Genomic DNA, 12,378 nt, shown 5'->3' on the forward strand with positions numbered 1-12,378 from the left:
GTAGAATGGGAGAATTATTTTCTTCAAAGAAATTTATAGAGGAATCTCTCAAAGATTTGCTTTTGCCTTTAATTCATTGAATCGTATTTACAATTATTTTTTTGATGGAAGCCCTTGAAAAAATCGCAATGAAACCCCTGGAGACTATTGGCAGGATCACTGAGATGAACTCTTGAAGTTACAGTTTGGAATAATTTCTTAATGATTCTCTAAGTCCGGAGGAACGTATGCAATAGTTTCTCAATGAATTCTTGAAATGGGTTATGAAGAATTTACAAGAAAAATACTGGATTATTTTTTAAAGGGACCACTGAAAAAATTCATAGAATAATTTCTAGAGTAATCTATAAAGAGATCTCTAAACAAGTCCTTTGAAATTCCGAAGAAATTCCTCGAAAAGTTGATGGCGAAATCCTTCTAAAACCCAGAAGAATCTCTTGAAGAAACGCTTAGAGAAATGCTTAGAAATAGCTGAGAAGCAATTCACGAAAACATCACTGGAGGAATTAGGTCAAAACATATCGGAAAAATTTCCGAAGAAGTTCTTTTGAAGATTTTTTGAAGGAACCCCTGGTGGATTTCCTGGATATATTTATGATAAATTATTCAAATAATTTCCCTGAAGTAAACCTTGGACGAACCACTGGAGAAATTTCCATCGATAATACCCGATGAGCTTGAGCTTGAGCTTGATTGGCCGCCCGTGGATGCTACTCCAGTATAGCCAGATCAGCTGCACTTACACAAGGAACCAACCGAATGACTGTTTGGGACTAACAGACACCCTCAGTGTATAAGTGCTGGTGATCTTCTATTTTTAGGCTATAATGGCGCCTGCCACGTCAGAATGCAGACCAATGTGGGGAAGGGGGAGGAAATGATGTTGCACTTATACTAGCCCACTGTAGACCGTGAAGTCCGACTGCATCTACGCGAGTTCATGCGGAGTGTATGGCATGGCAGAGAGGTTTGCTTTTGTGGTTAGCAGACTGCCTATGTATCAGGCGTGAGGAAAGGCATGCGCGTGGAAGAATGGAAGCGTTAGGGAAACGGTTTCTTGTCCGTCTCTGGTTCTATCGTTTGCTATGAACGAATAGTTTTAGTATGATAGATTTAGAATGAAAGATAATAGCAAGTGAGAGATATACAACTACAAAGTAAGAGGAAAGGGACGGGCCTGGGATTGAACCCATGACCTTCTGCTTGTGAAGCAGAAGCGGTAGCCATCAGACCACCAACCCCGTCTGGTGGAATGAGCACCCCTTGAATACTGCATAAATTCTTGAAATTTTATCTGAAACAACATGCAACCCCAAAGCTATCAAGGAAATGAAGCAATAGGCATGCTGTAAGTCAGTGTTCTAAACTTAAAATAAAATATAATAAACAAAAATAAATAAATGTAGTTCGAAAAAAATCATACTGCCCATTGTCGACAGGTCTGCTACAAATCAATTTCGGTTTCGCCACCAACACGCCAAACGCATACGAGCTAAATTAAGAACCACCGACCACCGGCGATACAAGCAGTAAGTGGCGTTTAGGATCGGCGAAATCCACAGGATGACGAGACTTGCGTAGTGGCGCTGGGTGACAACAAAGTGCAACGTGGCGGATGCGTTGACCAATTTGGAGAAAGGGAACACCTTCCGTTCCTACGGGCCGTGGTTCCGTGCCCCAAAGTTCCTCTACCAACCGGAGAACAGTTGGCCGGAGCAAGAGCACATCACAGCGAATGTCCCCGTAGAAGTTCGAAGGAATCTGCAGTTCCACGATATTTCCGTGACCGAACCAACAATAGATTCGCTGCGGTTCTCGAAGTGGAAGGCCCTAGTGTAGACGACAGTAGCATGCGCCTACCGGTACGCATCGAACGGCAGGAGAAAGCGAGATGGTGTGGAGATCGAGGCCGTTCCAAGCACGGCGAAGCGCGAAGAGTATCGAAAAGCGGAGGCGTTCCTCTGGAGTTCGGCTAAATCCGAACACTTCGAAGACGGAATTGGGACGCTGAAAAAGAATCAACAGTTCCCAACACATCAAGAATCACCAGCTGGAGAAGTACAGCAGCTTGTACAGCCTGAGTCCATTCCTGGACGACGATGGAGTGTTGCGAATGGAAGGCAGAGCGGCGCGAGGATCGTCGTTTCGAGCTGCGTTACCAGATAATTCTACCAGGCAGCATCCTGTGACGAACAAGCTGCTAGATTATTACCACCAGCGAGTAGTAGAGAACGTGGAAACTGCCGTAAACAAGATCCGGCAGCGGTTCAGTATCGCGAGCTTGAGAACGGAGATGAAGAAATTTGGGTAGGCCCGCGTCTGGTGTAAGGTGCAGAAATGTCGCCTGACGCATGCCAGGATGGCTCCACTTTCGGAGTCGCGTGTCACGCCGAACCTACCACCGTTCAGCCATACCGGCGTGGACTACTGCGGACCGGTGAAAGTTGCTGTTGGCCGCAGAACGGAGAAAAGTTACATCTGCCTCTTCACGTGCAGGACGATGAGGACTGTCCTCCTTGAAATCGCTTACAACCTGACGACTCAAGCGTGTCGGATGGCCATACGGCGATTCGTGTGCCGTAGAGGGAAACCACTGGAGTTCTACTCCAACAATGGCATGAACTTCCAAGCAGCAAGCAAGACGATCGTGCAGCAGAATCAAGCCGCGAGTGAGGTCGAGTTCACGGATTCCAGAACCCACCCATAGGAGGGGTCTGGGAGCGACTGGTTTGCTCAGTGAAAGCAGCACTCGCCGTGCTGATCGACGGTCGGACGATAACTGACGACGGTCGTCGAGGCCGAAGACCTAATTAACTCGCGGCCGCTGAAGTACGTTACCCTAGAACCAGGAGCGGAAGAAGCGTTGGCGCTGAACCACTTCGTTCGTGGTGTCGGTGCAATCGAGATGGAACAAGCCGTTCCACGAACCAGCGAAGGCGAGGAATTTTGGGATCGCTACAAGCGGTTACAGCATCTAGCGGACCAGCTCTGGGAACGCTGGGTAGTCGAACATCTGCCGACGATGAACCGAAGGACCAAGTGGCACTCGGAGTCGCCGCCATTAGCCTTCGGGCCGTAGGATGAGCACCACTGCTCTAAAGAGATTCATTCAGAAATTAATCTAGAGAGTCCTACAAGAATTCGTCTCTACAGTGATTCTACCAAAAGTTTCCAAGGGTTTCATTTGGAATTTTTCAAGAGATTTCTTCAACGTTAATGTATTTCAAAATACGATACTTGGTTCTCTTCAAGGAATGAAGGAATCAAAGGCCATAGCAAATGATTGAGAGATTCCTCTAGGGAGAAAATCCTTTAGGAAGAAATGATTTTTTTCCACGAGTTTCTACAGGTATTCTTACAAGAATACCTTCATGGATCCTCTATGAAATTCTTTAAGTGTTCATCCAAATATTTCTCAAGGAATCCTTCAAATTATTTCCTATCTTCATTCATCCGTTATTTGTCCAGGAAATTCAGAAATTACTCCAAGCTGTACTTCAAGAATTCATCTGTACAAGTAATTCGTAAAATAATTATTATTTGTCCAGGAAATTCACAAATTTTTCACCATTTACATGTTACTAGGATAATTCCTCCAATTATTACAGATTTGGTTTAAGATTCTTTAATCAATTTTTCAAACAGCCTTCTAGGAATTGTTTCTAAACATTATGGGAGATTATTGGAGAAATTTTCCAAAAAAAAAATCGTGGGTCGGGTCCATGAAGCTGCTACACATATTTCTTCATTGATTTTATTATAATTATTGAATTTAATGATACACTTTGCAAGTTGATAAAAGAAACCTATACATGAACCGAATTTAATCATCTATTCCAACTCGCAGCGTCATCACCTGGAACGACAGCAACTGCAGCTTGAAAGCCGTATTCCTGAGCGGGCCAATCATTCGGTTTCTCGCTGCGGAACAACTCATTACCGACACTTTGGCATCGAACATCATCATTGCCGTACTGCAGGGGCTCCAACTTCACGGGCAGCACGAATCTAATCAGGTAACCTTCCAAATGACATAAACTGCCCATAAAAGCATATCAGTCCCATGTCTGCTGGAGTTCCTATTCACATGGGACAATTATGCGTTTATGGGCAGTAAAGTCGTTCGGCATAAAGCCTTGTGGCATAACCTTATTAAATACTGAGTGACCTGTGGTTCCACCATAGTTCTGCTCCTTATTTCCAAATGTCATATCAAATGACCATTGGTCATTTGATTCGTTATGCTAAATGGTATTATGCCAATTGGCTATATACCATACAGGATGGCCCCAACCCGACTTACTTCTTACTCACCACCCAATTCCCCTACACACAGGCCGCCCTCAACACGCTCGGCGTCACAGCGTACGAAATCCTGCGGCCAAAGTTCCCCAACATCCTGGAAGTGCTGCAGCAGATTCCCAACATCAGCGCCGCGGACATCCAGAAGCTGGACGAGAAAATCTCCCTCTCGGCCAGCACCAAGGGCAACAAGATCGACAAAGCCAAAAAGGACCTCTTCAAGAAGATCACCTCGCACATTGCCGGGCGCAGTGTTGGCCAGCAGGGCAAGAAGGAGGTTCGGATCTTGAACCTGCCGCCGATTGTTCCGCCGGGTGGCCGGAACTCGTACAACAATCTAACCGACAGCGCTCAGGACACCGGTCTGGCACACCTCTTTGCCAGTCGGAGTTAGTAAGCGGCAAACACGAATCACATACCACTGAGCTATCCTTAATCACCTACCTTTGAACACTACTACTACATACACACTCTGAGCACTTACGCTAAGAAACCTATCAAATAGGGGCTCTGTTGTTTAAATTTTAAAATTTAGTAGGTAGCTGTTAGCCATCATCACCTCATCTCGTTGCATTTGCTGGAGGGTCCCGAATTCGGGGCAAAGAGCGGGTCCTTTCCCCTTTATCCAATCAGTTGCCTTTATTTGTGTTAATGCACCAAGCTTTTCCCCCTTATTTTAAAGCTTAGTAAGTATTTATTAGATTTTTGTTTCGTTTTGTTAAGAGCTTTGATTGCCGGTTTATAGACAACCTGAATCAGGAAGCCCCAGCGCGCTGCTGTAATATGTTAAATCACGAATCAAATTATTCAGAAGCGTTTACTATAATGATAAACTTAAATGTGTATGTACTACAATCGCGAGACTGGAGGAATGTGCATGTGACAGGGGAGTGAATGGGACAGAACGGGGGACACAATGCGCGTGGACATTACTTACGAGAAGAAGGGTGTCATGGCCAGACGCCCCAAAAAACGAAGTGTGAATTTGAATGGTGTATTCAAAGACCGGGAAATCTTTTTCAAATTGTAGAAAATCATAAACTGTCGGATTACAACCTAATAATAATAATCGATTTATTATTATCAAGTAGAGTATTGTCTGTTTATTAAAAAATATATCACATCACTGAGGAAGTTAATTTTTCATAGAATTCAACACTTAATCAAATTCTTAACACACAGAGAAAAAAAAAATTAGTAAAAGAATAGAAGCATTGGTTTCAGTCATATAGCTAATTGTAGCCATAGTAGACTATACAGCGTTGTTACACGTCCGATTTTCCCACATGGTCGACAGGATGATAGCCGAACTAGCGAGTCGGCAGCCAGTAGTGATAGATAGCTGGTGACTTTAATGCAGTGGAGTGGGGTAGCCACTGCACCAACCAAAGAGGCCAAATATTAGACATTTCACGGCGAAATTCTCTGTCTTTCGCTCTTTAATAAAACTTGAAAACAATGGTGCCAGTACCTGTCAACTTTGACAGATACTGGCACCGTTGTTTTCAGGTTTCCCGAAGAAGGGAAAGAGTGCGATTTTCTGATGACGTCACCGTGCAATGGGCAATAATCCATTTTACGAAACGACAACACTGATGATATTACTTTCGCACGTTACGACACCGCCTCCTGTCAAAATTTCATTCATAAAATAAGCGATCAGCTGTTCAAAAACGTCTCGCAAAATGGACTATTGTTGAAATCCCTGGCCGCATTAAATGTAGAGCTGTCAGATGTGGGTACAGTGAGTACCTTCCGCAGAAATGGTGGACAATCGATTATCGACGTGACGTTTTGTATTCCTAGCGATCATCAATCGATTTGCTATAGTATAATACCAGGCGGGAGGTGGGCAGGCCCTGCTTCCCAAATTATGGATTTGCGGCGCCCCGCTTGTTGCTGGCTCACTCGTTTGAAAAAAAAAAAAAAAACAGAGGAACCTCGGATTCATATTTTGGGGAGCAAAAGTTCTTCTTTCAGTCCCATGACATTCATGTTCTGTCACTCATGTCAGTCCCATGACATTCATGTTCTGGCATTCATGTTGGGTTCACTTGACCACCTAATGTTGATACACATGAAACTATACCGTGAAGTCAATGACGAAATCCATATGGCTACCACACTCGATGAGTCATGTGGTTTTCCTTATTCGTGATCAAACGTCAACATCCCACCGCAAAATCGCTAGTGTTTGGAGGTGATTTTAACCTCCAACTTGCCAAATAACCTCCAAATCATCACCTCCAAGTTAGTTTCAATAGCCTCCGTTATATGGAATATGGTGGCGCGTCGATCGTCGCAAGTTTATCGTTAAACAGTCAATTGCGCAAATCTGTAAGTAAAACACACGACCTTGACGTGTAGATTTTTCTCAGTGTATTGTGTAAGCCATGGCCATGGTGCACCCGGGTGCAAACAAGCTTGCCGCATCTGCTTGTCGCATCGTCGTGGGAAATTGTGAATGGAGATGTCACACGGATAGAGCACATATATAGCACCGAGAAGAGAGAGGAGCTTCCTAGGATGACGAAAATATACGATTTATTACATAAAAGCCGAAAATAATGTTGTTTTTAACGCACTCCATCTCACGCGACAACTTTCCACCTTCAGAAATGACAGTGAAAAGTTTCCACCTCAAGTGACGGCTTTTGTCGATCTTCACCGTTAGCGTGCTATTCGTAATAGCTCGTGTTCATGCGAGTTGTTACTTGCGATGAACTTCTCCACATTTTCTCACTTAGGTGGTATCCGTAATAGGAAAGTGATCACTTCACCTTCGTCACCGTGAGTGAAATCCGGAATAGGGCCCCATTTATTTCGCCAGCTGCTTGAGCAAGTCTTGGATTGTCTAGATAAATCGCTAATAACTTTTTTTTTTTCTTTGGATTGTATTTTCGACAGGCTAAGACCACAGTTTGATCCAACTCGTTAATCGATAATTATTTAAAATATAATTTCAGAATAGTCACCCCTATACTTGTTTACGTTCGAATGCTCTTTCGATCGAAAACCGTTTTGCATTCTCGTTTACGCCAGCAAAATCTAGTGGGCCGTGGATTCGAACGAATAGGATTCGATCGAAAGTTGGATACGCCTTCCTTGCAGAAATTTTCTACAGCGACTCCCATTTGAACTGTCATTTCTTTTGAACTGCGACTGCGATCAGAAAAAAAGCGCATTCTTGATCGATTCCTTGCAGAAATTGTCCATGCATCAAGATAGGCCGAGAAATTACTTGTCAGCAGCGAATCCGGCTTAAACAAGAATGAGGGTGAGTATTTCTATAGGATTCATTCATATAGATTACGATTTTAGACGGGGTTGACGATAATGATTAAGTTCTCTGCATTCTGGGGAAAGAGCACTAATTTTCGACCTTTAAGCTAAGTATGCTGTTTCGCTCAAGAAAAGTAAAGAAATTCCTTGACTGAAAGGGTCAAGAAATTTCCTACAGAGAGCCCCCTTTGAAGCGACATTTCTTCTCAACTGCGTACTGCGATCAGAAAAAAGTGATTTTCTTGACCATTTCTTGGGAGAAATTTTCCACGCATCGAGATAGGCGATTCCTTTTCTTGTCAGTAGCAAACCAGCCTTTAAGCTAAGTATGCTGTTTCGCTCAAGAAAACTAAAAATTTATGCCCAAGAAATTTCGTACAGTGAGCTCCATTTGAATTGACATGTCTTTTCAACTGTGTACTGCGATCAAAGAAAAATGATTTTCTTGAGCATTTCTTGCAAGAAATTTCCCACGCATCGAGATAGGCGATTACTTTTCTGTTGAAGTGCATACTTCGCTTTAAGCCTGATTTGCTACTAAAAAGGAATTTCTCGCCAATTCCTCGCAAAAAATTTCTACAGCGGCTCCCATTTGAACTGACAGTTCTTTTCAACTGCGTACTGCGATCAGAAAAAAGCGCATTCTTGATCGATTCCTTGCAGAAATTTCCCATGCATCAAGATAGGTCGAGAAATTACATGTCAGCAACGAATCAGGCTTTACTGCTTTCCCATGTATATAGGAAGTCCCATAGAACATAGGACTCTTATGCGAATATGGGCAATATAAGAATCTTAAGTTGCTTAGGCAAAAAACTGTATGAACGCACCGTAAATTGGTACTCTTACCTTACGACATCGAATCGTTCTTAACAAATCAAAAACCAACATGCTGGTCACCCTAACCGCCGAAACAGGTATCGAATTGGTCCCTCGCATCTAGCGATGCAAACTTATGCCTTCCGTGACTTTCTTTCCGATTCCGACACAAACGAACCACTTCCGTGCTAGTTTTTAAGTAGAATCTCCACTTCCAGACTTCACACTTTATTCACCTTTTTCAGACGACGACAAAATTCACCGTTTCTTTCCTTACCACTAAAGTTAGTTCATGTCGCAAGGGGCGGAACAAGCAACAAAGCCGGGAAGCAAACATTCTCCGCCACGATATCTCCTCAGAATGGATGTAAACAGAAAATCGTATCCGCGGCCGAGACCCAGAAGAAGCGCTTACAGCTTCAGCTTCGTACGTCTCCAGTGACGGCGCTTGGCGTTATAGCTGGAATATCCGGATTAGTTAGGAATCGGGAATCATCGTAAATCAAGTTGTCACTTACCGGATAGTGTTTCCAGTGCGCATTCTGATCCACTGTGGAATGGGTCTGTTTTGCTTCAGCTTTTTGGCAAGCTTCTGCTTGATCCGGAAAGTCTTGTGGGCCGACTGCAACGGGAAACGGATAACATTGTTAGCGAATGTTGAATTTGGTCCGATAGAAGTAAATTTTCACGAGAAATTTCGCGAAAATCGAATTGTTTTTACGCACCATCTCGGTCAAATGTGTTCACCGCAGTGCAATTTGACGGAAAAGAGATCGTTCTCCGCTTGTCGGAAGTCGAGTAACGCAAACAGCTAACCAGTTTGACAGCTGTGCGAGGAAACGCAAACTTTTGTATGGCAAGGTTGCCAGGTTGTTTTTGAAAGATTCGGATGAAAGAAAATACAGTGGGGATTCGCTCGTTGGGGGTCCGCTACATGGAATGACTCGATGGTTGGATGTTCGCTGGTTGGAAAATATTCCAACTAAAAAGCACTCAAATGTCAACAGAAAATGTCAAACTGACTTTGACGTCTGAGTACTGTCGCATTGCAGTATGTATATGTGCGTTTCGTGACGAATAGAATAAATGTCAAAGTGTTTCCCGATCAGCTGATTTGAGATGTCATTTGAATAGGCCTATATTAACTGATTGACGACAATAAATAAATAAATAATAGGCCTTTTCATGTGACAGGTCCGTCTATGCATTTGTTTACATCGGTAGAGGACCGGTGCATACACGAAGCTGTCATTTTCATAGAAGAACTTCAAAGAGCTTCCCGATCAGCTGTTTTGGACCGTGATGTGAATAGGCCTATAAAATCAGGACGTGAACAAACATTTTCAGTGACATTTCTTTCGTTCTTCGCCAGCGACCTCTATGACGGTGGCGCATTATATTTGCCTTTTTAGTTTTGAACACTGATAAAAACCCACACGTTTGAGTCGTGTGTTTAAAATTATGGATCGATTCATGAACGTCTATATCTATTGGTTGTGATTTTCTTACAAATTTCGCGTGTGTTGCACATTCAGTTCTTCACCTTATCTTCATGGACTGATTCATCAACCGACAACATGACTTCCATAATACCTTGGACAGACATCTGATACATTTACCATGGTACAAGTTATCAAGAAAATTATTCCAAGGCTATCTTGAATGAAGACAATTTTCAGTATGGAACCCATTTCAAGATAATTGTACCATGGTACGTATACCACAAGTGTGTCATAAGTATAACTTTCCACATAAGTTCCTGAAGCTTTCCAATGGATCATTGAAGGTAGTTTTTGTCAGTGCTCACCGCATCAAAACAAAGGCGCCACTGTATATGGGATTTAACATTGTGACAGCATTGCTGTTCTGTCAAACACACAAGGCTACGATGGCGCTATCTATGCTTTTCATAGCGGTCATTTTGGTTATTTTAATGATCCATTCAAATTCGTATGCGTCAACCTATGGGTGCATAGATCATCTTCCAACACGGATTCAGTGTGTTTAACTTATGGTTATCTTGTGTCATGATCATCATGTTCAAGTTGGTCGATTTGGAATCAATTAGCTTGCTGTCGATTTCCGTGTTCCACATTTCTAAATTGTTAGTGATCAACCCATAGGCCTTTTCATGTGACAGATCCGTCTATGCATTCGTTTACATCGGTGGAGGACCGGTGCTAACACGGGCCTGTCATTTTCATAGAAGAACTGTCAAAGTGCTTCCCGATCAGCTGATTTGAGACGTCATGTGAATAGGCCTATAGCGATAAATAGGGCGATATGATCAAAAGTGTCAAGGTTCAAATTTAGAACCATTTTTGAAATCAAAACTTAAAGATGTTATAGCCGTTATTTGAGCTGGAAAAATTGCTAAAGTTGTTGCAAGAACATGCTCTTTCGTATTGTAAAATAAAAACAAGAATTCATTAAACATTTTAGGACTCAATTCTTAAGCTGAAAGTGTTAGAGGAAAATTTGCGGTTTCGTTTTTCTTTCTATTAGTGAAGATGTCCGAATGAAGATGAGGAGTTCATTCTTATTTTTTATAGATGAATTGCATTACTTCCAGCATTGGATATAATGTATGGTGTTAGAGAAAAATCGGATTCCACTAACAGATTTTCCTACACGGGAAAAAAATCTGTGGTAAAAATTACTATTTTAGCTGACTATGGTCATTCTTGAAACTACCATAGAATTTCAGACCAATTTACTATGTTTACGGTACATCCCACCACATTACTGGTACATTTGACAGAAATAATTTACAACAATCTGATTTCGACAACAGACATGGTAAAATCACAGACAAACAGACGTAACACTTAGAACAAATCTCGATGCAAATCATAGTCACGAGGACATGTACGCCCAATGCTAGAATTAGTGTATTTGGCCGACGGGCCAACAGATGGCGGTAGTGTGTAAACGTCAAACGCGAACAAAAACGATGCGAGCGCTGCGGGTGGCGGATTGGCCACCTACCATATTTTTGAATCGACCGTTAAAAAGGTGGTCGATGGACAATGATGAGAGTGTGACGTCTGTTTGTCTGTGGTAAAATCAAGCGCATTTATGGTCTGCTGAAAATTGCCGGTGCGAACGCTTAACTTAACCCCCTAAAATGGTAGTTTTTACCGCACAATTTTTTTGTGTGTAGCTTTTAGCTTCGAATAAAATGAAATATGCTAATCCCGGGCTTCCCAAATTATGGATTTGCGGCGCCCCGCTTGTTGCTGACTCACTTGTTTGGAAAAAAAAAACATTCAAGTGAGCTTGCGACAAGTAGAGGAGCCTAGAATCCATATTTTGGGGAGCAAGAGTTCTATCAAGTTTCTTCTTTAGTCCCATGACATTCATGTTCTATCACACATGACTATCTAAAGCCACTACATTTCGAATTCAATAAGCAAATCAGTTGGTTTTCATGATTTAATATTTAGACATTCATGTTTGTTTAACTTGACAACCTAATGTTGATACACATGTTATTATACCGTGAAGTCAATGACGAAATCCATATGGCTACCACACCCATGTCATGTGGTTTTCCTCATTGTGCAAATCTATAAGTAAAACACACGACCTTGACGTGTAGATTTTTCTCAGCGAATATCACCCTATTTCGCAAAAAAAAATAACTTTTATGCAAAAGATCCTTTTTGATTACGTTTTTTTTCATCCCATCTAGCGCTGCACAGGACCGATTCAGGTCCGGAAATGGATTGGATTACCGTGAAATCAGCTGACCTGGCCACCCTTTCGTGCGGAAACGCAACGTTTTACCGATGGGGACACCACCGGGTGGTGGGATTAGCTACCAAATGGTTTCCGATAGATGTCGACAAGTCCTCCTGAATGAGGCGAAAATGCAGCCCTGCGGTAAGCATTTTGTTATGTATACCGTGAGTTGGGAAGTACATAAGAGCATAAAATACATGGATTTGTGACAGCTGTGGTTTGTTTAGATGG

At 42.5% G+C, this 12,378-nt stretch overlaps 2 protein-coding genes across 2 annotated transcripts in view; one reads left to right on the plus strand and one right to left on the minus strand.

Moving 5' to 3' along the window:
* Nucleotides 1–5,389, plus strand: part of LOC5571926 (exportin-5) — a 33,996-nt gene extending 28,607 nt beyond the window's left edge. Inside the window, exons 6-7 of the mRNA XM_001659973.2 lie at nucleotides 3,848–4,016; nucleotides 4,337–5,389. Coding sequence (XP_001660023.2) covers nucleotides 3,848–4,016; nucleotides 4,337–4,696 — 529 coding nt within the window. The 3' untranslated portion in view covers nucleotides 4,697–5,389. The remainder of the gene's footprint in view (nucleotides 1–3,847; nucleotides 4,017–4,336) is intronic.
* A 3,203-nt stretch (nucleotides 5,390–8,592) lies between these two features.
* LOC5571927 (60S ribosomal protein L39) lies at nucleotides 8,593–9,264 on the minus strand. The gene is made up of 3 exons (XM_021852950.1): nucleotides 9,129–9,264; nucleotides 8,922–9,025; nucleotides 8,593–8,863 (listed from the first exon to the last, which is right to left on the minus strand). The coding sequence occupies exons 1-3, from the start codon at nucleotides 9,129–9,131 to the stop codon at nucleotides 8,815–8,817; spliced, it is 156 nt and encodes a 51-aa protein (XP_021708642.1). The 5' UTR covers nucleotides 9,132–9,264; the 3' UTR covers nucleotides 8,593–8,814.
* Nucleotides 9,265–12,378: the final 3,114 nt, after the last annotated feature.

The sequence above is a fragment of the Aedes aegypti genome, chromosome 3 (assembly GCF_002204515.2).
Source record: "Aedes aegypti strain LVP_AGWG chromosome 3, AaegL5.0 Primary Assembly, whole genome shotgun sequence".
Lineage (NCBI taxonomy): Eukaryota > Metazoa > Arthropoda > Insecta > Diptera > Culicidae > Aedes > Aedes aegypti.

Excerpts from the sequence above, each read along its gene's own strand:
- LOC5571927 (XM_021852950.1), bottom strand. Across the intron at positions 8,864-8,921 it reads CGCACTGGAAACACTATCCG|CTATAACGCCAAGCGCCGTC; the intron begins GTAAGTGACAAC and ends CGGATATTCCAG.